At 44.1% G+C, this 24119-nt stretch overlaps 2 protein-coding genes across 3 annotated transcripts; both read right to left on the reverse strand.

Moving 5' to 3' along the window:
* Positions 1 to 804: 804 nt before the first annotated feature.
* LOC119549254 (uncharacterized protein DDB_G0283357-like) lies at positions 805 to 2363 on the reverse strand. The gene has a single exon (XM_037857163.1). It carries the CDS (start codon positions 2326 to 2328, stop codon positions 1675 to 1677), a length of 654 nt encoding a protein of 217 aa, XP_037713091.1. The 5' UTR covers positions 2329 to 2363; the 3' UTR covers positions 805 to 1674.
* Positions 2364 to 2487: 124 nt separating this feature from the next.
* On the reverse strand, positions 2488 to 22666 carry LOC119549240 (steroid receptor seven-up, isoforms B/C). 2 transcript variants are annotated; one of them, XM_037857151.1, is made up of 5 exons: positions 21545 to 22656; positions 13666 to 13815; positions 9531 to 10082; positions 3234 to 3391; positions 2488 to 2631 (listed from the first exon to the last, which is right to left on the reverse strand). In XM_037857151.1, the coding sequence occupies exons 1-5, from the start codon at positions 22203 to 22205 to the stop codon at positions 2515 to 2517; spliced, it is 1638 nt and encodes a 545-aa protein (XP_037713079.1). In that variant the 5' UTR covers positions 22206 to 22656; the 3' UTR covers positions 2488 to 2514. The 2 variants fall into 2 exon arrangements, with proteins under 2 accessions (XP_037713079.1, XP_037713070.1); XM_037857142.1 differs by lacking the exons at positions 2488 to 2631; positions 3234 to 3391 and having other exon boundaries at positions 8523 to 10082; positions 21545 to 22666.
* Between the last annotated feature and the right edge of the window lie 1453 nt (positions 22667 to 24119).

Below are 24119 nucleotides of genomic sequence, written 5' to 3' on the forward strand. Positions count from 1 at the left end.
AGTTCAGCGGTCATCAGATGAGTGCTCGTGGGTTAAAGATCACTTTGGGGTGTGTAAATGCTTTCGGATCGGAATTCCAGGGGAAATTAGCAGCACATGTATAGCTGAAAGCCCTACTGTAATTACTGTAAGCTTTTGAAATGATTGAAAAAAAGGTTTCAGACGATGAGTACGATATGTAAAGCTTGTTAAAATATTTGTTTTTAATAAAAACTATATATTTGCTTGGTTTTTTGTAATAAATGAGATTTTATTCAACATATAGACCATTTGAATATTGAAATTATCAAAAAACTGAAAACAAACATTCGTAGGCTACTTAAATACTTAAATGCATTTCATTGAACGCAGTAATCGTTTCGTGTGCTGCTGATATTGATGTCTCTCTACTGCGATGGGTCTACAATCAGTGATAAGGACACATATTAAAACACTCACGATTACTCACACTCTAGCCGACACTTGCTTTTTAATTACAACTGCATTCATTATTTGTTATCTGTAGGATTACTTTATTAAAAACATTGGAATCACTCTTAAAACTGTATTTACACGCGCTTACGTGATGGATTCAATAATCGAATTGTTTTCATATTTATTTAGACTTAATTTGTATTTACATACGATTTGTTCGATTCATTTATTGTTTGCTGGTAATGATTATTTAACACTCATATTTTTTCCCAACCAAGGGGAGATCTTTTCGATTATTTTCTTATTTACAGTTTGGCTGCAGTTGCTTCGAAATAAAGTTCTTACCCAAGGAAAACGATACCGAACTGAAAAATCAAACACAACATAGGCTTCATTATAAACGCAAATTTTTATTATTACAAAATATAAAAAACTTTCATACTCTATACACATAAATAAGATAATGCTTAAGCTTACGAAAAAATCGTTTAAGAACTGAAACTTGCACTGAACATTTTGTGTTTTTACTCGTAATGGTTACTAAATAAAAAATTCGCTAAATTTTGCATTCATATTCCAACAATGTGGGCTCCTCACCTTGAGGCATCTTTGAGATGCACTCCAGAGAGGAAAACCAGTCGAGAATCGAATTTAATTTTAAGTTTTACTTAAAGTAAAAATAAAATTGCTAAAGCACACATAAAAATTGCCACACATCAAGTAAACATAGCTTAAAATTTTTGGTATATTTCTGCAAACCACTGGGAGTAGAGTTTCATTTATATATTCATATATGTATATATAAGTGTATATGCTACATTTTATATATAAATATTTTAACTATCTTTATGTTTTTGTCTTTTGCAAGGGTAAAGGAGTTGTCACACTTCTTTCTTTTCTCAATTTTCTTAAATTTTTGTGGTTTAAAAATTAAGTAGAACTCATTGCCATTTAAATATTATACACATTCATCTTATATTTTTGGGTTTAACTTTTGAAGTTCTCTGGGATATGTCAGCTGAGATTCGTTGCAAACAGCTGGGGCGGCCTAGAGAAAAATTTTTCTGGGAATTATGTACAGAGTTACAACAAAAAGCTAGAAATGGAAAATTATTCAATTAAGCTACGCGGCTCTCCCCCTCTTTTTTTACATTTTTTCATTAAACATTTTTTTTTTTTGGGTTTTAGTTTTTTTTTCTTGGGGCGGGGTATCTACAAGGTTGGTTTATAGCCCCATTTCTAGATGCATAAATAATTACACTACTTGACATCCACAATGAGAGGAACTTCGCTGATATCGATTAAATTTGGCGGCGATTGCTGCTGTTGCTGCTGCTGCTGCTGCTGATGTTGCTGCGGGGCTGTTGCTGTTGCAGATGCTGTTGCTGTTGCTGTTGGCGTCGATGAGGCAGATGACAGTGAGCCAGCCGAGGACGAGGAGGGTACTGCTGCTGTGCCATTGCTGTTGCAGTTGCTGTTGCTATTGCTGTTGCTGTTGCTGTTGCTGCTGCTGCTGCCCGCCAGCAACATGCGCTGGTGGTGTTGCTGCAGGCATTGATTTGCATTGACTGCAGCGGCGGCCATCATCATGGTCGCGGCATCGCAGTAATTAGACAGCATCGTCGTGGTGTTCACCGTGGATGTTGCTGCTGTCGCTGGTGTCGCATAAGCGGTAGTCGGCGTGGCCATATAATCGGTATTGCTGTTGCTGGTGTTGTTCGTTATGTTGCTGCTGTTGCTGCCGCCGAAGAAACTGGCTGCACTCATATGATTGCCGCCGTTGTTATTGCTGTAGTTGTTGATCTGCTTATTGCAAATGTTGCCGCCGCCGCCACCGCCGCTGCCGTTGTTACCGTTGTGGCAACCGCCGATGCTACCGCTGCCGCTGCTGCCACCGCCGTATGTTGGCTGCATGACAGCAACATTGGCGAGCTGGTCATGACTGGCAGCAACCACGTTGTGGCTGCCACAGCCGGAGACACCGCCAACTCCGCCTGCCCCGCCCCCGCCGCCTCCTCCGCCGGGATTGATGTTGAGCGTTGCAGCCGCCACAGCTGCGGCCGATGATCAAGTTGTTGTCAATTGGCGCCACATCGTGTGTCACATCGAAGGCAGATAGGGCCAGGAGAAACTGTTGCCGCTCAGCAGCATGTCGCGTATCAGCGTTTCAATTGGCGTTTTTCCGACTAGACGCACAAAAAACAATTGCTCGATGACCTGGGTGGGGAAAAGCAGAAGGAAGAAAAGAAAAACGATTTAAATTAGGGGATGTGTTTAAAATATCTTTTAAAAAAATAGAAAACTTAAAAAAATTAATGATGTGTCATCAAAGTAATTTATTGAACAAAGTTACTTAATAGTTCTAGTTGGTCTATCTCTTTTATTTAAATGATAGTTACGTTTATGGATTCTTAAAAAATCAATATTTCTTAAGAGATGGAAATGGGAATCTTCAGATTCCTAAAAAACTAAGTTAACATAAGATTTCTTAAATTCCTTTTATATAATGGTTTTTCTTTCTTCAATTTGAACAGATCATACGGTTTTTAGATTGTTAAAAAATCTTAATTTTGTGGGTAGCTTCTTAAGAATTATAAATATAAATCACAGATTAGGTAAAATGTGAAATATTAACTTATTTATTGAAATAAAATATATTATAAATTAGGTAGATCTCAAAATCGAAATCCAATTTAAGTTCTATTCTTTTTCTGCACAATGTGATTTCCTTAACCAATTGACTTCCTAACTTCTGATGATCAGAATCTGATCTTATATTTAATCACATTTCCCCACACTTATCCTTGAGATTAACTTACTTGTGAGGAGACAGTTCGCAGCGATGGCAACCTGAGCAGCAGCTTGCCGAATCTCGTGGGCTGGTTGGGATACTGGGTCCGGCAGTACTCCTCGAGGGCGCACTGCGACTTCTCTTGCAGGGATTCAATGTGCGTCACATCGGACAGGCCGCAGGCATCTGAAAGACGGGTAAACAAAGGAAAAATCAGTTTCCTGCAAGTTCACAGTTATGGATGCAAATGCAGTACATGGTCGATACTCTTTTTGGGGGCAGTTCACCTGGCGCCGGCAGAAAATTTCCAACTCTCGAGTGCCTGTCACGTCAAACCAATAACCGAACATGAGCTGCTGCCACGCCCACAACGGCTCAGTTCAATTGGGTTTTGTGTTGAGTTTGAGTTTAGCCACACTGAACACAAGACAACAGCAACAACAAGCCAGCGGATCGATGACGAAACTGCGAGCTTACGTCATGTCTATTTGATTTATGTTCAATTGAAGTCGCTCTACTGAGAAGCGAACAACTAAACAACCCGAACAACAGCGAGTACAACACTTGGGTTAATTAAATTGGGGAAAATTAAGCCGCAAGACAACGCCCTGTCCCCGCGAAAACCAAAAGATACGATACTATGCCATCTAGCCATGGCATTTAATTACAATTACAGCAATGCTACATAGATTGCGCATACGCAGCGTGTGCCGTCGAGTGTTAATTGCCAGGCACCAAAAGTTTGCTTATCAATTGCCGCTGTTAAAACATCAACAAAACAGCCAGCGGTTCTTCTATTTTTTATACTCATATATATTTGTATATATATAGTTTGTGGTGTCTGACTGTTTGAAATTCAAATTAGCCATCAGCACTTGTAAATTTGCATAGCTTCAAAGCATTTTAAATGGTTGTTGCCGTTGAGAATGGCGTTTCGAAATTGCATATGAAACTTTGTTTGCTTAATTAGTCACTGCACACACGATATAGGACTCTATTACGCAAGGCGACCTGCAGCTGATATATAGCATTTTGCAGCTGAGCTAATGATTGGACCATTTGCCATTTGCCCGCCGATATCATCATGATTTGAGCTCATATATCCGATTGCCTGGTTGCCAGTCAGTTGGTCCGTAAATGCATGTCGTTAATGGCTCCCCGAATCTCTGGGTCTGCACGCAACTTTAAATCCGAGCTGGCCATAAAAGACGAGTGTCAGCTGAAAGCCAAAACCATGGCTTGTTGCTCGACCAAGATCTGTTTGATGATTGGATAAGCTGTTAAGCTGCAAAACGTTGAGCCTCTCAGTTATCATATAAATTTCGTGGGGAATTGCGCGTAAATCAAGCTAAATGATTTGTCGCCAGAGGCAACAGAAATTCAATTAGCCATTATTAACCATTCGGTTTCATAAACAACGGCCAACAACGAGCCAGAGGTAATGGTAATAATCGTGAAGCTCCGCCGATACAAATTAGACATGGTCAGTCCGGCAGGCTCAACGAATCACTTTATTGGCCATGGCCATAATTGTCAATTGACTTTCCATTAGCTCGGACGATCTGGGAGATCCAAATGGGAAATCATAAGCTTCGAGGAGGAGGAAGAAACTGTGCCAGGCCAGGCACAACATTTTGGCTTCATTGAAATGCAGCGGAGATGACGAGGAGCTGGGATGCTGGAAGAGTTGCATGCTATGCTCAAAGTGAAAGACATTCCACTTCCAGGTCGGGCTGGAGAAATGCACTAACCAGAGTTGGGAGCTTTCTCGAGGGGTTAGCCTCCTCTCTGGGCTTTGATTTTTTGGCTTTGTTAACTGTTTTCGGCTTGTAGTTATGCAGTACCCTACGACGAGCCTGGCTTCGATTTGTATTTGGTTTTCGGTTTTTCGGTTTTTTTTTTTTGGGTTTTTAGTTTTCAGTTTTCGGTTTTCGGGTCGTCGCAGTTACTAAGTCAGCGAGGGAGAGATCGTGACCGCGTGTTTTAAATGCATAATGACCGTAAAGTAGTTGGTGGTTGCCCAACCAGCCGAGCAGACATATCGAAAAAGGAGTAGAGGCAGGAGTTGGGGCCGCAAACTGTTTAACAAAATTATGAATTGCTGCATTATATTTTATTAGATTTGTGTTCTTTATGGCTCCAGTTCTGGCCGCGAAGTTCGTGCGGCGACCGCCAGAAACAGTTATAACTTTATTTAGTTTTAATAAGGATCGGATGGGGTCGTGTGGGGTCAACTGTAGAGACCAAGGAGTTCCGCTCTATCGACTGCATCTAAATCTTGGGCAAACACAGGCTCTCTCTCTCAATCTCGCTCGATTTTCCTATAAAGGATGGCAGACAAAGCTAAACCTAATATCGAAACGCGCCCTTAATGATTCTAATCAACGACGTCTGCCCCGGCCCAAAAGTTACTGTTAATTGCCAGAGTCTCAAGTCTCAAGTCCCAAGTACCGAGTCCCAGGCCTCGAGGCACGTCGCTTGGCAATTTTCAGGGGAAAAGTAGCGCAGGCGATCAATGAGCGCCACAAAACGATTTGAGACTCCGCTCGGAGCCAAGCGAAAAACACACACAGAATGTTGGTCAAAAAGTGTGGCCAAGACATGAAAGCTACAACTCCTAACAACTGCAACAAACGACAGCAATCAGAGGGGGCGAAGATGCACCGCGGCGGGGAAGGTGAGCAGCTCTCAGCCAGGCAACATGGGCTTTTGGGCATTGGGCACTGCCAGCCAGAGGAGCAGACATGTCGTCAATGCGCCGCAGAAGATCTAGTAAGTCTATACCCGGTATTTTACTACCGCGATCGTGTCTCGTCTCCCACAATCTTCGGAGCTGCAGACCATGGGTATTTGTGGATTGCGGATCGGGTACCGGGGATGGTGGATTGGAGAGCGGGGAATGCTCAGCGATTGATCGGCTGCAGTTTATGGACTCATGCAGCCAATTCAAATGCAATTGCAGCTTGCCAGTCGGTCCAGGGTCTCAGCCAGCGAGACCACGAACTCCGCGCCACACACGCCCCCTCAAGAGTGGGGCTAAGCTGATCTTGGCATACACAGAGAGAAACTAGGGATGCAAAGCGGTTATTATGAAAAAATTATGAGAAGAGTTGAGGGTTGAAAATGTTTTTATAGACCTATCCCCTTGAAACTAGGAACAAAGACTATTAATGTGAGTGACGCTATTAAAATCTCCAATCATTCAATTTCTATAACGGCAATTTTGTTTGCTAAGGTAAATTGAGGGTTTTAAAATTACCATTATCTCTTCCAATTCAAAAAATCTAGATCTTTTAATGCCTTATAATAAGAGGCTCATAAAAAGATAAGAAATATTTATAAGCTACACTTTTTGAAGAGAAAATTTTTTTTTTAATATTTTTCCACATGAACCTTGTACATTAAAAATTCCTCTCACAAATTAGATCTTTTGAAGTTTTTCAAATTAATAAATTCGTCAGAAAAATGTATTATACAAGAAGGTAGAATAAAACTTTTGTGTCTAAAACCTTTAAATTGATCTTCTCCTTTCAAAAAACAATCTAATATATCGAATTAACCTCTTTTTTCCCAGTGCAACTTGGCCAAGCGACACACACAGCGTTTTGGAAATGGTAAAATTATTTTCATTGCAAGTTTAACCGAGGCCTGGACTTGGTCCATTGGTCCACCGGAGTCGGGCTTGTAAGTAAGCGACATAAACGAGTGTTGTATTAATGTTCATAATGTGGTATCTCGACGTCAATAAACGTCGCCACAAAGAGCAGGAGTGGGGTTGGGATATCTCTGGGCCGGGCTCAGTTCAGATCAGTGGAAAAACAATTGCGACGTGAATTTGGACAGCTGGTTGACACGACACGAGAAATGGGGGGAATACTAAATCAAAATTTCAGTTTTTCCCTGCCTAACCCCTACATAACCCCCACCCCGATCGAACTTAAAATCGCTAACTTACACTTATTTGCAAACTTAGCTTAGGCTAAAGTCAAAGAAAACCTCGGTTCACTCTATTTGCATACAAAACATCAGTGATTTATTTCGCGTGGAACCTAATTGTCTAAAAATAAGTGGGTATAAGGTATAAGGCTTTAAAAATATTTAAATTATTCTCGTATAAGCTGGCGTTATTTATAAGTGTGCATGTGTTTCAGTGTGTGTTTGTGTGTGATCCCAAAGTCCAGAGTTTTGTTGCCACGTGCGGATGAGATTAAATTTTGTTTGTTTTTGTGTGAATAGCTTTTGTTAAAAAATGAAATAAAAATGTGAAAAGATTAGTGTTAAATAAATGGATGTTTTATGAAACGGAAAACTGTTAAATTTGCTGAAATTAAGAAGAAACGAATTCAACAAAATTAAAAGTTTTCCAATGAGCTGAAAAAATAAATAGATTCCAATACCTTGTGTTAGAAGTGCGCCTTAGTTACTTAATCAGAACTGGTTCATCATTTTAAGAATCTAAGGCAACTGATTGTTGGGTTTTTTCCAGTTTAATTGCAATTCAAAAGTTATATATGTGTTTTGAAATGATTTGAAACTAGTTGACCCTTAGTTCAGACCTTCTGGGTCAAGTAGTTTCAAAAAGCAAGTTTGTTTCATTCCTTGTAAACAATGTTAAACCTTTAAGTTTTTAAATATTGATATGGAAATACAATGGTATGATGAAGTGGATTTCATTTCATTTAAGCCGATTGAAATGAAAACTATTCCATCATAGTTTACTAACTTTACTTTTCAATGAATATTAACAATGATTAAATTATTTTCATGTTCCTAAAGATATGAAAACAAATTGATCATTGTGCTATATAAGTTTTAAATATTTTTAAGGGAATATACTACAATAAATGAAAGTCATATAATTTAAAAAAGTTTCATACTTATTTCTTTTGATCAACAACAGATCCAATATAATCAAAATAGCTTCAATTTGTTTTTAGGAAATGCTAGTAGGATCTCACTTGGAATTAAATATAATCTGCAAAGTTGAACCATCTAGTAGTTTATGGCTAAGATGCAGTGTTAGTTCAGGTTAGTATTGTACTTGTTAGTAAACCAAAATAAAACAATAAATAACAAACTAAAAATTAGTCAACAAGCGATGTAAAGCATTAGTAAGCGATAACGAGTAAAAACACAGGCCAGGATTAGATTTTTGTTTAACAGCAACAGCTTTATATATATTCTTAAGATTCTTTTTTCTCATCTCCCTCATCGATTCTTTGTTTTATCAAATTTTTTGGCAAAGTTCACTAGGCTAGTCTATGGTATTACGGCTAGAATAAATTATACTTAGTGTAAGGCAATAAATATGTAGATCTAGTTTCTAGGCACTAAAGTAAGTACATATACATACATACAGAGGATTTTAAGGGGTGGTTTTCCTAGCACTATAGATACAAGTAAATTTACAGTACAGGGGGTTCGACTTCTGTGAGATCCTACAACTGCCATCTACTACCGGCCAGGCTGTAGGGCGAATACCTGTAGCTGGGGCTGCCGAAGGACGTGCTGCCACTGCCACCCGAGTGGGCGAGGGCGTGGGCATGGGCATGGGCGTGGCCCACCCCCACTCCGAAGGGGGTGCTGTGGTGGAACATATCGAAGGCCGAGCCGAAGGCGGCGCGCGGTGGCGTTTGGTAGTGGAACATGGCAGCCGCCGCCGCCGCAGCCGAGGGCGTCTGATAGGCTCCACCACTTAAGGAAGATGAGGAGGAGGAGGTGGCGGTGGAGGTCACCGGAAGGTGGCTCGCTGAGGAGGTGGGCATGGGAGCGGGAGCAGGAGCGGATGCGGGAGCGGTTGCCAGCGAAGTACTCAGCGGCGAGGCGGTTTGGTTGCGGGAGGACGAACCGCTTTGCGATTGAGTAGGAAGCGAGGCGCCCAGCCCGCTGCTGTTGTTGTGCCCAGAGGCGTCGCCTCCCCCACTGCTAGGGGGCGTGGCCTGGGCCTGGGCATACAAACTGGCCAGCAGATCCATCTCCGAACCACCGGACTTGGCCTGACAGCTGCTGAAGGCACTGCCGGCGGAGGGAACCAGAGGAGCAGAGGCGGAGGTGGAGACAGAGGCAGAGGAGGTTGGAGCCTGAGCCTGCTCCGCCTGCTGCACTGCAGCCTCTACACTAGCAACGCTCTTCATAAAGGCGGCCAGGTGGAGCGGAGCCTGCTGCGGCGCCTGAGACTCCAGCTCCAGGCGATTCAGTTCGTCCAGATGCTCACGCACCACGGCCAGGACATCGTCATTGGACGCCATGGAACCCTTGCCGAGCAGGGCTGAAACCTTGGTGAGCAGCGCCGGCACATCCTTGTACAGAATGTCCAGCAACTTACCGGTGGTGAACAGCACGATGGCCTTGAGGCAGGAGTACTCCGCGGAGTCGACATGCAGGGCCTTCAGCTTCTCCACCTGCTCCTGGAAGATGCGGATGTGGTCCATGAAGGCCACCACCCGGTCGGCGGCCATTGGGGAGGCATGCAGTCCGGCGGCGGCCAGCAGCGGGGCCACATGGAGCGGCATGGAGCACTGGCTGGCGTTCAGGACGAACAGCTCTGACCAGACGAGCCGGAGCAGGGCCACCTGGTCGGTCACCTGGAGTTCCGGGAAGAAGGGTATGTTCTTGGCCCACTCAACTGCCGAGAAGAGCAGTCGGGCGGCCAGCTCGCAGATGTTGTCGATGCCCATGATGTTGTTGGGCTGCATGCACTGGCCATATCGCGAGGTGGGATACGGTTCCGCCCGCAGGAGCAGCGAGATGTAGGAACTGAGGTACGAGTGCCCGTTGAAGCCGGCGATGCCCATGGGATCCCCGTTGGCGATCTGGTACTGGCCATGCATGCCGGCCAGACCGGGCTGAGTGGGTGGAACGCGGCCACGTTGGACAGCTGGAAGGAGAAGAAAAGGATATTGGGATTAGATAGGTAGCATAACACTAGGTATTACTATAAAATAAAGGATGGGTGTTTCAGAAACCAAAGAAACCAAGAAGTAGCCTTTAAAACAAGTAGTGTTTTGAAGTAGGTCTGTTTAAATATACTTAAGTAGGAGCTTCTTTTACTAGAACATATCTACTTAAACTTATTTTAAAACACTAATACGAAAACCCATCCTCAGAGAAGAGGTACAGACACCCTGCTCATAGGAATCTCGCTTTTGTTGGTCCTATTTTGACCGCCACATCACACTCCTCACAATGCGGGGCATTCAGCTCTGTTGGCAAAGCTGCCACAGCTCACAATGCTCGCTATCTGGATATATCTGAATGTATCTGAATATCTAGCCACCTCGATCTCTATGCGAAATAACCTCCCTTTGTTGCGGCCCAAGACATCGTCATAAGATACTTTCCGGCCACCCTATAAAGCCTTTCAACCCCTTTTTCTGTGTTGTCTCGACTGCTTAGATATGCAAATTATAACTAAATACTTTCAACGCATCCTTCGGATACACACACATATATCTCGGAGATACAGCAGATGTGGGGAGCGTCTCAGCAGATTTTAGGCAAGTACGAAAAGAAAATAATGGACAGGTTTTATTTTGCGCAACCAGTGGGGCTATATATAAACATTATAATTAACACTGCAAATGCTTAACAACTGAGCGGCTAAATGGAAAGTGAAAGGCCTTTTGAACTCTGGCCGGAAACGACATTTCGCCAGACATTGACGTGGATTCGGACAGGGACATGACTGCGGAGGTATCTGTGGATATGGATAAGTCGAGGCCACTTGGACACGCTCTCGAGTGTTGGCAGCTACATGTGACATGTGAGCGGGAACTTAAAACTTGAGCACGTGCTGGCGGAAGATTCATTCATTAAGCAATCAGCTGAAAGGGCAAGTCGGGGCCAGCATTATCTTAAATAAAAAAAAACCCATTCCGAACTGCAAACCCTTCGTGTTGCTTTCTTGGCTGCTGTAATCTCAGCCTGATCTTAAGGCAAAAGAGAGAAAACCACAGGCTTAGGCAGATTCTCCTTTTGGGTTTTGCGGCCAGCAGCTTTTAGCTTCTTCGCTGTTCTTGTGGTCAGGCAATATTTTCCCAGGCGCATAAATAAGGCGCTGGACACTGTCCATGGAACCGGTTTGCCGTCATAGATCACCAAGTGCATTCGGCAGACAGAGGTCCTACGGTATCCTACGTATATCCCACCCCATAGCGGATATTATAATTACGCAAATGTATTGTGTAAATAAGTGTCCCCATCCCGCTCTCTCCTCCAGCGGATGGACAGTGGTCAACTGGTTCGGGTGGTGCAACCCCCGGCTTAATTGCTCCGGCAAAGGCAATAAACAAACACCTTCGGAACCCGGGACAGAAAGGGATTTTCAGGATATGTCCATTGTGCGGACTTTCGCTTTCGCTTCCTCCGAAATCAGAAAGACGTTACGTTTTTGCCCACAGCCTGTTCCCCAGGTAGAGATCTTGGAATCCAGTTCCAGTTCCACTTCCAGCTGCACCACCATCGAGCTTCGATCAATAATAATAATAATGCCTTGTGCATTTTTGCCATTGCTTTGTTTTAGAGGCCCAAGGCTTCGATTGCGTTGGCCAGATTATGACTGAGCTCTAGGTGTGCCTATCCCAGGATAGGATGTGTGTTTGTCTGGCTGAAAAGGTGTGGAGTTTCCATTTGGCCATGGAGGTGTTTGTGGAGAAACCTTTTGCTGACCCACTTTCCTAACCAGCCAAGTATCTCGAACTAACCCCGGCCATTGTCTGCCCAGAAATGCGTTCGACCAAGCCCCAAAATCGAGCGAATGCAGGTGTTGATTGCAACCAGTGGAATTTCGTTGGTCAAAGTTCACGAGCAAGAGGTCGAATGGCCAACCAGTTCCCTTTGCAATCCCTTTAAAAATCTATAATAAATCCGAAAATATTTTACATAATTTTGCTACCCCTAAAAAACAAGTTTTTGTGCAAGAAAAGGTGAACTTTTGCTACCAGTTCCTGAGCCGCCCATCCCATTCCCACTTCCCTTGACCAATTGACACTGCAATTTAATTAGAGCGACCCGGAACACTGATTTGATGTTGTTTTTTCAGGTTTTGTGAGGCTTTTTGTGCGCCAAACCCGTACAATTTCTTGACCCAGGGTCGTTCCAGGCACAACCTTTGTCCCGCTTCGCAACTAAGTACCATAAAGAGGGTAAAACCGAAGGAAACCGCCTATGCAGAATTGTGATTTTCTCACGATTTCTCAGCTTTGATAGCGAGGGACTAGTTTTACGCAGAACTTGTCATTAAAGAAATGTGACTCAACTGAGGAATAAGAAACAGAATCACTCAAAAACCCAACTCCTGAATGTGGCAAAAGGTGTTGAACTCTTTTGCGTTTAACGAGTTCTGGGGCAAGTACAGGGTGAGGAAATAACAGATTTAATGGGCTTAACAGGTAGATCGGTAGAGCTGGGTTCCGACTGTGTCATTAGCCAAAAACTTGTCTTGACTTAGGTAAATTTGAAATGCTTTTTTCACAATCCGTCGGCGACTAAATAAATGTTTATATTCATTTAATTACAAGTGCATTGAGAGGAGGCTGTAGCTGCATTTTAATTGCCCATAGTCGCCATAAATTAACGTTTTCGTTCTTAACCCAAATCGATGTGTACACTGTACACCGTACAGACATCTGTAGCCGTTGCCGTTGTTTTTTTTTTGCCTTTGCCATTGCTGCTGGCTATTAGCATTTTGCGAAAAACCTGTCAATATTAGTGCAAATAATAACAGCTTAGCGTCCGCTAACTGCAGTCAGTCTCTATCTTTTGTATCTGCGACTCCCTGACAGACGCTAATTGTTAATGCTGACAAGTGTAACTGGCCATTGGCGGGCCGACAATATGCCAGTTGGTCTCCCAGTCACTCAGTCAATCAGTCAATCATTGCAGGAAAACGGGTCTCACCCAAGTATGCCAAATATTTGGCTTGGCCGTGCTTACAAATTAGTTACACACATTGGGCTGCATTTGATTAGCTGATCAATTGCATTGCGTTTCGCGCAGTGTACTCGCCTCGGCTTCATTGTAATTATGAACTATTGGCGATTGGACAAGTTTGCATTTGATCTTGGGGGTCACTGGGGGGCCTAATTGTCTTTGGCTAACTATAATAAAACTGTAAGTAAAATGTGAATTTAACGGGCCGCATGGGTGCCAACTCTTGGCCTGATCTGGCATACATAGTTCCTGGCACCCAAATAACTCAACTGATCCGCACCGAACCGAACCCAATTGTTCGACGCTGTTCGAAATTCCTAGCATGTGACATTTAGTCATCGCGATGCTCTACTTCCGTTCTTCTGCCGTTGATTTAATTTATTCGGTTTGCCTCTGGGTTTGACTTTTAATTGACCCACACAACACACATCAGCGTTTGCCTGAATTTCTTTGTTCTGAATAACACATTTGTTTTTCAGTTTCCATATGTTCTGGTATTGTAGTATAGAAGAGAATGACGAGTGTCTTACCTTCGCGTCGCATGCCCATTTTGAGGCACTTCTTCAATCGGCAATATTGACATTGATTGCGATGATGCTGATCTATGGGACAGTTTCTGCTGCCGCGGCATGAGTAGGTGAGATTGCGTCGCACCGAGCGCTTGAAGAAAGATTTGCAGCCTGGAAGAAAGAGAAGAGTTCAGGAATTAAATATGTGACAAAATAACTTAGACTAGAGCTCTACAAATTCCTTGGCACCCCGGAATTGTTACCACTTGTACTTCAGTTCCTTGACAAACTCCGCGGCACTAGACCGCATCCAAGTCGCCTTTTCCCGATGCCCATGTCAATGGTCATGTTACACGTTTCATGGCTTAACGCCTCCCATAAAATTACCTTTAATGGCTTTCAATTAACAAAGTGTATCTTGGCTGCCAAGCCATCCCTACCAAAAAAACAAGAGGGGAAAAAATAAAAGAAGAAAACTGGCAGCAAGTTCAAGTTCGGCTCGAATGCCACGAATTTACTGTTAAGCTAGACGGCCAGATCAGCCATGGCTCGTTGGGCTTCGGTTTTGGTTTCGGCCACAACTTCAGCTTTTGGCTAAGTGCTTTGGGCCACAGTTGGGTGTTGTTGTAGGACAAGCCAGCGACACGGCAAGTTAATGTCGCCGACGCGTATCTAAACATGTGTATCACTTGGCTCTGCATCAGCGTTTTCTGCATAAAGAGTCTCGTGTGGTGGGGGGATATAGTATATATACCTATAGAGGAGGCATTGTCTTTTCCTTTTTTTCCAGCAGACCCAAAAGATTTCTCACAATAACTCAAAACAATGGCATATGCTCATAAAATTCGTTTTAAGCTGTAAAATCATCATCAAACAAAATATGTAAGCGCTGAGCGTTTATGCAGACTCGATCCTATCCTATCCTATGCCATCCCCACCCCCGACTCTATATAGCATGCGATCACAGGCTATAAAAGATCTTTCAATGCTTTTTGCCAATGCGATCGTGTGTCTTCAGCCTCCCACCGAAATGGAAACAAAACGTGGTCCGCAAATTGAAATTGATTGAAAGTCGATGGCTTAATGCACTAATAGGAACAGGGATTATAAATAGATTGGGAAAAATGGAATAAGTTCAGGACGTTTGAAGTACATTTTTGGTATACTACCTGGTATATGTTATAATATTGATAAGACATCAGTGATTGAGTAGTACTGCGGTCTAGTTTTATTTCCTCTACCGAAGGGCATTCACTATTCCTCACTCTCAACTCTTTTATAGAGACCAACCCGAGAGACAACTACGAACACATCTAGAAATACCCACTCACACACTGCCGGCTTTTACACCATATGATCTACGAATAACGATATTGTACCAAGTCACGATTTCTGCCAAAACGTACCGTTGCCTTTTGGCCCCCTGCTCTCCTGGCTTTCAACCATCGAGTTAGCCAGTTGGCCAGAGAGGGACGGGCAAGTCTTGGCCAGAAAGCCAGAAAAGCAGAGGTAAATAAAAGAACTTGCAACAGAGGCAAACTGCCCATATGCGCCTATCGCAACTCTATCTAGAGCTGCAGCTCCATCCCGAGTATCTGGGTATCTTAACTCCGGAGCGGGAGGAGCGATCCCCAGTGGACTGTGCGATGCGAAAGATGCGCGTCGTTATTGATGAAGATACGAGTAAGAGTACGAGTACATGGGGATTCAGATACGGATACCGTAAACCAAATCTGAGACGGGGCGGAGTGGATATCGTGTTATATCAATAACCGAAAAAGGGTGGATCGCTCTAGCGCTGAGATACGAGTGTGGGAAGTCCGCGCGAAGCCCTAGAGTCCTGGCCTCTTTTACGGCTTCGGCTTAAACGGTTGGCTTTTTGGCTTAGTCGAAGCTAAAGCCAACTTTACTTTTGCCTTTGCGGTAGTTTCAATTACCGCTTCACCTAATTGCAGAGGAAGCTCAGCTTCGCGTGTGCTACGCGCCATAAAGCGTTCAATACAGTTAGAGGGGGGATCCGAGTTCCGAGAACTAAGTTCTTAGCTAAGCTAAGCTAAGCGTTTTATTAATTGAACTTCCTGAAAGAGCCAGCAATCTGCACCGCACGAGATCCCCTTGCCGCTTGGCTGGGCAATTTAAAGCGTTAAATTAGTTGGTCTCTTCTGGCGAGAGTATCTGTATCTTTTGGCACATGCACTCTCGGGTGGCAGATGGCCCAATCAATTGCAGTGGACTTGGCCGCGGTCTTGGCCCCCACTTTTCCCCATTTTTCGCATTTTCCATTTTCCAACTCCGGTCAATGATCGCTTGGCCCAGAGGAAGCGGAACGGAGAACTTAGAGCACTCGTACCTGGAGAACGGAGTGATGCAAAGTCAAAGTCGCCTTGACTTTGGCTCATTTTCTAATTACTAATGCACACACACAGAGGGCAGCGGGGGGAGGGCCATCATTAAGGTGCAATAATTAAATGTTAAGCTTACACGGAGCAGCCAGCTAGTCAAAGTAATTAGCACAAACGGCAGCGCCAAGTCCAGACAAAATATCTGGGGTACAACCGAAACATAATTACAGCCCCCGCCGACAGACACGAAGCTCCTAACTCGGCTCATGCACTTGGGGTATCTACAAAATGCACTGATTATGAACGGGGCCTGCGGCAAAAAAGAAGTGGAAGAAAGAAAAATCACAAAATAAAAACCTGGAACGGAACAGGTGGATGCCTCGATATCCCACCGGTCCCCAGACTTTATGGCCCAATATGGGTCAACTGTAAATCAAATGCCAATCTGGGAAGCTCCCCCAGAGCCAACTTTCGCAATTGTTTCATCTCTTTCCTAAGTCTGCAACCAGAGCACTCTTAACTGGCTTTTCATTTGCATCTTCCATATGTCACGTTGCCTTAGAGAAAATCGCGCAAAGAAAATGCCGCCTTAGATAAGCGATTTGGCTTTGATTTAACTGATGCTATGCGAAAATATGCGGCCAGTCGGGTTCTTTAAGCCCAGGTCATGTACGAGGTACGAGTACTGCTGGGCCAGGCCTTTATGGTTAAAGGTAGGAGTGTAAAGCCAAGTTCTAGCTAGCCAAGTTGCAAGTGCAAGTTGGTCTGTTTGGGGCCCTCGAAGATGCACAGAAAACGTGCCGGCAGCATTTCGCTGGGCCTGATCGATTAGCCGAACTCGGTTGAAAACGAAAATTGCGCATGAAGTGGCAACAGAAAATCAGGGAAGCCAGAAAGCCAGCCAGCTCTGTGGCCCAGAGCCCAATGTTCGAGATGCCGGGCTTAACATAATTAATTAAACCGTTACATTATAAAGCGGATCAAGTCGGTAGTTCACGATTTCCTTACCCCTACCAGACCCAAAGACTCTCTTTTATTTCGGGGGCCTTTTTCGAAATCGCATCGTGTCAGGATGAATTTTTTGCGCCTCATTTTGAGAGAGCTCCGTTTGGTTTCGGAATTGGGATCGGGATCGGTAGACTGGTCTTCGAGACGGGGCTAGGTAGCTGCTTTATTGGCTCGAACATTTCTTCTAAGTACAACGATTTGTAGTACAAGCCAGCTTTTAATGATTACAATGTCTGCCTGCCTGCAGTTTGCAGTTTTCAGCTTGCAGTTGTTTTTTTTTCACCCAGTTTGTTTGTTTCTTCTGTCTCGGCAATATCTGTACAATTAACTTTTGTTTTTGGTGATTTTCCTTTGGCTGCCTTTAATGAAGGGTTCAGCTCTGATCTCATTAATGTTGACACAACGTTGGGCAAGCCAAGCTGGCCTATAGGTATGATTATTGTGACAGCGTCGTTAACCCGATAAATGTCCGGGAATATTTGCCAGTGCAAACATAAAAATTTGTCAAAATAAATATCGAGGCCATAAGTTATTTTCCCCACAAAGAGCTACCGAGTTGTAAATCATGGGGCTGCAGACTGCAAATCGCACGGAAGTTATAAATGTTTATCAAAAGGCGATTTATTTGATATATGTTATGGGCAAGAAATTGACTCGGGGCCCCCAGGGTAAAGTGGTTCTCGTACCGCTAAATGCAAATTTTTAATACAAGCCTCGAATTTATTTTCGCCTCTTGCTAATTAATAAATAAGAAATCCGCTGCTTTGGGCGTTATGACCACGCCCACTCCCCCCAAAAAATATATATATGCCCAAAACTGCAGCGTCATAAATTGCAATGTTCGGTGGGCGTTGTTAATTTTCTGCATTCGTATTTACTTTGTTGCTTTTACTTTGCTCTGCGAGGGGGAGGGGCAGGTCGTATCACAGACAGCAAATTGATTTATGTTTGGCTTTTGTTAAATGCTCAAAGTGGAATGAATTTCCACAGCAAAACGAGAATTTCAGAAGAGCGCCATTTAACAGATTGTCAGGAGGTGCAAAGTGAAAAGGAAAGATATTTTCACAAAGCAAATTAATGCGAAATAAATGTATATGTTATTGGTTTTTAACCTATTAATAGTAGGTATTTTTAAAAAAATGTTATATATTTATTTCGAAATCTTTTCTTTATTTTCCCCTTCTTTATTCTTAATCTCCAGTTATTTGCCCACATCATAATGAAGTTAATTAAAAAGCCACACATGTTGAATACAATTCTGCACAAAGGAAGAAGACAGAGGAAATGCGATTCTCCCTCTCAAGAAAAGATACAAAGATACACAGCATATATGTACTGACCAAGCGACATCAAAAATTTCGGACATTTCGGAACTGAAAAAAAAAACCCTGGGATTGGGAGCCTGAGCTTGGGATTTCTGGGGGTTCTGGGACTTAATTGCCCAACGTGGGAATCTATTTAAATGAGTTTGATGTAAGCTCGTTCGCGGAAAATGTACCCACAAATGGAACAACTCGAGTCGGGATTATTTATGCTGCTCAGAGTTGACAATCTGTAGCCGGCGGCTGCACTTCACACACATTATTTGTGGCAGCTAATGGGCTCGGCTGGCGCTTAACAATTAGTTGGGATGGCAATTTTTTACAGCTCTTTATGGTCTCCCAACTCTTGTGGGCCGCAGCTCCTAACTCAATTCGGTCCTGCTCTGCTTAGCTGATGTTTGTTTTAATTAATTGCATGCCAGGTACTTAGTAGTGGCGGTAATTTTTCGCAAAATTTATATAGCATTGTCATGTGCGCGCTGGCTCTTAAGTTATGCTAATTCACTCTTGACATGGGTGCTGAGATAGTTTTCTTGTCAAAATTGGAAATTCAATTGGGTTCCTGGAAATGGTGGCGGTAATATTTTGTGCAAGCTTTACTGATTAATGATTCAGCAGCGCAACCAAACAGATACCAGAAATCTCAGCTTTTTGGCCACTAATAGCCATGACAAATAGCCAAATTAATAGGCAATGCAGTGGGGGGCAGGCCAAAGGAGGAACGGGGTCTTGCCACATTAGAGCCAGGCACTCATCATTAATATTATCGAGGCACTTTTATCAGCGCACATTTTTCAACCGCCACTAAACCGTGACTTTTCGAGTCGGCTTAAGGTTACTACCATGCCTACTGATGAGTGCAAGACTTTTGGTCGCTCGTCCTCCCAATTTCACCAACAGCTGGGCGCGAAATCAAACAAGTTGCCACCACAATGGGAGGACATGGGCAGGGTTACTTCTTCTGGAACAGGAAAAGGGGATCGGGGTGCAGACAACACGCATAAGCTACAATTAATCTTGCAGCTACGATGGTTGGCGGGGTGTCTTCTTGGCATAAGTTCACATAGCCAAAGCTGGCCGTGTGCCCTCCTGGAACCTGGAAACTGGACATACGAATAGACATGTGGACACACGGACGGACTGAAGGACGGAAGGGACCTCGAGACAGACGGACAAGTGAGCACACACACACAAGAGTTCAGAGCTCAGACAGCCCAAAACCAAAACGAGTTGCCGCGAAGTATCTTTCTTTTCTAAGAGCCACACAAAAAGTATCTGCACCTCGAAGTGAATCAGCTGAAAGGACCCGACCATTCTGGGGTTCAGCGAAATAAACCAGAAAAAAAAACCCTGAAAACGCCGGCAATGATATGGGCTCTATGCGCTTTATTATGATTTTTCCTACGTTTTATTTCGCCAGCATTTGAGTGAAGCCAAACTCGAAGCCGCAGCTACAGCTTCGTCTGGCGATTGCATAGAACAAAATAGATTGCTATCGTGGCAACATCATCAGGCCAACAGGCAACACAACCGAGAGATACTCGTACCCATGCACTACATACTGCGGTACAGTATGCCATACCATCTAGGGGGAATTGGGGAAACACCTTCAGAATGCAACGAGGCGGTCACAGAGCCGCATATCTCCTGATTGTTGCTGTTGTGGGTTGCGCATGCGTACAAAATGCTCGGTGATTAATAATAATAGCAGCGCCCGCGAACGAACAGTGGGAGCCATCGTGGTGCCAAGTATCTGGGAATCGCTGAGGAGCATCTCGCTGCGGATAGAGGCCCACTGTGCCTGCCCAGTCATAGTCGCAGTCACTGTGCTCCAGTGCCAGAACATTTGAAGAGATACGAGTATGACAAGTTCAACTTCAAGCTGCACTAAATGCCACAGCCTATCTCTCTCTATCTCTGAATGCAGTTACCCGTCTTCATCCCCTCTTACCGCCCTCCGGAACTCCAGGTGAGGTTCCCCTTTTTCCATCCCATAGAGACAATAAGAAGGTGGGCGCTTCATTTAGCGGCCGCCGCACAATTTGCATGTTTGCACAACAATTGTTTGGCTTAGGACAAAGCACGGACCGTATTTTATTTAGATAATAATTTTTATCTGACGATAAGACCGAGTGCGTGCCCGGATCGCTATGTATGTATTTTTCAAGAGCTCTCGAGCTGGGACTTCTAGTGTAACGGAATGCTGACCAGAGATGCAAATGTATCTGCGTTTCTGGGAAAGTTTGTAATATATTTTATTACCACTTTGGTGGTTAAACTATGGTCATACACAAAAATTTATCATCAAACAGACGACAGTTAGCTATTGTGCAAACATAAACTTGGCTGGGGCTAAGTAACGAAACTATCGTTTCGATCATAAATGTATTTTTGGCTCGTAAAAACATCTTTACACGATTTGGGGCCCGATCAACTAACTAGCTTTGGTTACATGGGATGGATGGCACAGGGGTTCATCGCCATTCCAGGTGCATCCGCAGCTCCCGCCAAGATTTGCATGGCCCTGGGAAGAATTCCCAGACCGATTCCCATTCCAACACACACCCACACCTGGCCGGGGGTTTATTGCCAACTCATCAAACTGCCATAATTCACCGAAACTGTCAAAAATCAGCGGCTGGCAGGCACGCTTTTGTGCTCGCTTTCTATTACGTTGAGTTGGCCATTTTCTGTTTGGTCATCCCCAGTTCGAACCCGAGTACGAAATCAATTGACCCCCAATTGCACCTTGGAGGTAAGATCGCTACTCAGCATTGAAAAACTGTTGTGTTATGATGGTCCGCAAGAAGATGCCAAATGTATACATTGACATTTAGACATTTGGGTAAGAAAATATTAAAATGTGATTTTTTTAACTTGCAAAGTATAAAAAAAAAATTCTAAGGTAGTGGTGGTATTTGAACATGGTCTTCGACTAACTTAAGATCCCTCTCTTTTAGTTGCTTAGCTTTCTAACACGATAAAAATTAAAGTTCCTTCTGTAGAATTTATAAAAATTCTTTCTAACACTGGACCTTTATTTTAAATTGGTAATTAAATTAAATATGGGGCTTAAAGAAATTTTTTTTTTTAATATTTGAACTAAATATGACATAAAAAATTAGTAATGCTTTCTATCACTGGATTTTGTTCTTGAAAATATATAATTTTTTCTTTTGATATATCTGTTTCCCCTGATTACGATCTAGTTTCTCTCAGTGCACTCACCTTCGCAGGTAAACTGTCCGTAGTGCTTGCCGGAGCTCTTGTCGCCGCAGACGACGCACTCGATGTTCTGCTTGCTGTCGATCTGGGATCCGCTGTTGCTGCTCTGCGAGTGGGAGCTGTTGGCCTGGGAGCTGGGCGTGGTGCTGCCGCAACCGGTGGGCTGTCCCTTGATGCTGGTCAGCATGTCCTGGCCATGGCCCTTGATCAGGGGCAGCATGTCGGAGCCGTGGCCGGAGTTCACACCCGAACCGGAACCGGAACCCCCACTAGAGTGATGGCCACCGGCGGAACCTCCATTGGCGCTGGGCAGGCTGGAGAGATCCTCCTTGATGCCGGGATGATGGCCACCGGAGCCCGCCTGATTGAGATTGGGGCAGGACAGGTCCTGCTTGATCACCGCCGACTGCTGGCTGGCCACGCTGCTGGGGGTGGTGCCGCCGCCGCCCGTCGCCACGCTGCCGCCGGTGGCGCCCGGACCCGCGGACGCGGCATGCAGGTGACCGCCCAGCGAGGTCGGCGGCTCGTGCCAGGCGCTGTGCGGCGGCACACCCACGCCCAGCCCCATCGAGCGGGACAGGCCGAGGTCGAAGGCCGACAGCTCCGCGCCGGACTGGGGGCGCGGATTGAAGAAGCCGGGAGCCGTGGACGGGGAGGCGCACATGACGCCGCCGCCGTACACGCTCAGCGAATTGTGCGTAATAATTTTGGCGGCCGGGTCGGAACACGTGGGATAATTGCTGGAATACACTTTGTACGCACTGAGTACGGTTCACACTTTTTGGTATGGGGCAGAGTCTTCCGCTCTTATCCTTTTATTTCGTTTTTAGCCAAAATTATATGTCAGCTTTATCTCTTCTTTTTGTTAAAAATTATTATTTATTTTTAAGGCTGCATATGCTAATAGCATTTCAGCCGTGGAATTCACTAACAAAACACTTGGTTTTTCTTTTGTATATTTTTTTTTTTTTGCTTATGAATTTCCCGCTCGGCGCACACACGAGATATGATATCTTAAAGACTTGGAGATTTTCAATTTTCAGTTTCAGTATCTTTGCGTCATGCGGAGCAGCGAAATCTCAGCTGTTCTCGTAAGGCCTTTTAGAGCCTGACTGGCACAACATTCGTGGCAAAAGGTACACGACCCGACCCGACTCGACTCGACCGTTTCGACCTAACGACACATCACACAAATCTCTCTCCGCTCCCCATACTCGGCTCAATTGGGCAGTGCTGCTGCACGCCTCACTCTGCCGGGTTTTGCCATATGCCACTCGAATGAGTGGAATCGCCGCTCTCGCTCGCTCTCGTTGGTGGGGCAAGACCTTCGACGCGTTTGGCTGGTTTGCCACCACCACTGGGGGAAACCACCACCACCACCACCACTGCTCCTGCTCTCTCTCTAGCTCTCCCTCTCCCTCTCTCTCTCTCTGAGCGCTTTGCACTCAACGAAACCCACTCCAAGCACTCGTCCAACTAGAACCCGTTTGCTCTTATTAGCTCGCCGTTGGGCGCATCTGTTAGATACTTTTACCGTTAAGATTCTTTATCGCCGGTCTTTTTTTGGGTTCCGAACTTTTTTAGCAATTTGTTTAAAACGAGTCTCCACCCCGAAATAAGTTTTTGCCGCTGTTTATCTTGGCCGGCTTCCTCTCTGGTTGGCTGGCCGCCTTAAAGTGCGTTCTACTTTGTTTTCCACCAATTTCCGAGGGGCTTAAAGTCCGCTTTCTTATCTGGGGGAAGAGTTTGGCGGCCATAATGCCCGTTCGCGGTTAAATGTTTACTTTAAAGCTTCTTTCCATTGGTTGCTAGCCGAAGGAAAGTGAGATAAGCTGGCCGTTTATAGAGATAGATGATGGATGGTTAGGATGGTATGGGATATCATGAGTACTATATGGTACAAAGGATTTTTAGAACAATTTTATTTTCATAGACAATAAGATGCAGAAATATTTAAAACATAGTTGGAAATTTATATAACTAATAGTTATACCAGTTGTAGAACTATAACTATATAATATTTTATTAATTTTCTTTAGATTGCTATTCAAGAATAAATAATCCAACTTTTATAGCTTCTTTTTATGGCTTTACAGACTTGCTTAATTCAAACTTTATGTCGTTAAATTGAATATACTTGCCTATTGATGAGCTCCAATCAATAGTAATCATACCAAAGAATTACTTATAAATTTGCATTGCTAGGGGCTTTTAAGATACCGATTTATGTAAACATTCGATACTGACCCCAATGTCGCGCAACGAAAACCCATCGTATTATTAACGCTCAATGTACTCGGACTGCCCCTAAATAAAACTTTACCAGCCGTGGCCAACTGAAGCCCACTGACTGCCGTAATATAATTATAATAATTTCCCGGGCTAATTGGATCAGCCAGCGGCTGGCTCCTCGGCAGCGACTTTTACTTTGCTGACTTTGTTTACGTGTTTGGGGAAGTGCCAAAACATGAAATCATAACGATAATTGAATTCATTCTTAACGAGGACACCTCGCGCAACTTGATATGTCCATTTGCCGACTGTTGTTTCTTGGTTTCATTTAGAATAAGCATTTAAC

The sequence above is a fragment of the Drosophila subpulchrella genome, chromosome 3R, assembly GCF_014743375.2.
Source record: "Drosophila subpulchrella strain 33 F10 #4 breed RU33 chromosome 3R, RU_Dsub_v1.1 Primary Assembly, whole genome shotgun sequence".
Taxonomy (NCBI): domain Eukaryota; kingdom Metazoa; phylum Arthropoda; class Insecta; order Diptera; family Drosophilidae; genus Drosophila; species Drosophila subpulchrella.

Coding starts and splice junctions, on each gene's coding strand:
- LOC119549240 (XM_037857142.1), bottom strand. CDS start 22,205: ATGTGCGCCTCCCCGTCCACGGCTCCCGGCTTCTTCAATCCGCGCCCC. Junction 13,816..21,544: donor CGGACAGTTTACCTGCGAAG/GTGAGTGCACTG, acceptor TCTTTCTTCCAG/GCTGCAAATCTTTCTTCAAG. Junction 10,083..13,665: donor AATGGGCATGCGACGCGAAG/GTAAGACACTCG, acceptor TTCTCCTTCCAG/CTGTCCAACGTGGCCGCGTT.
- LOC119549254 (XM_037857163.1), bottom strand. CDS start 2,328: ATGCAGCCAACATACGGCGGTGGCAGCAGCGGCAGCGGTAGCATCGGC.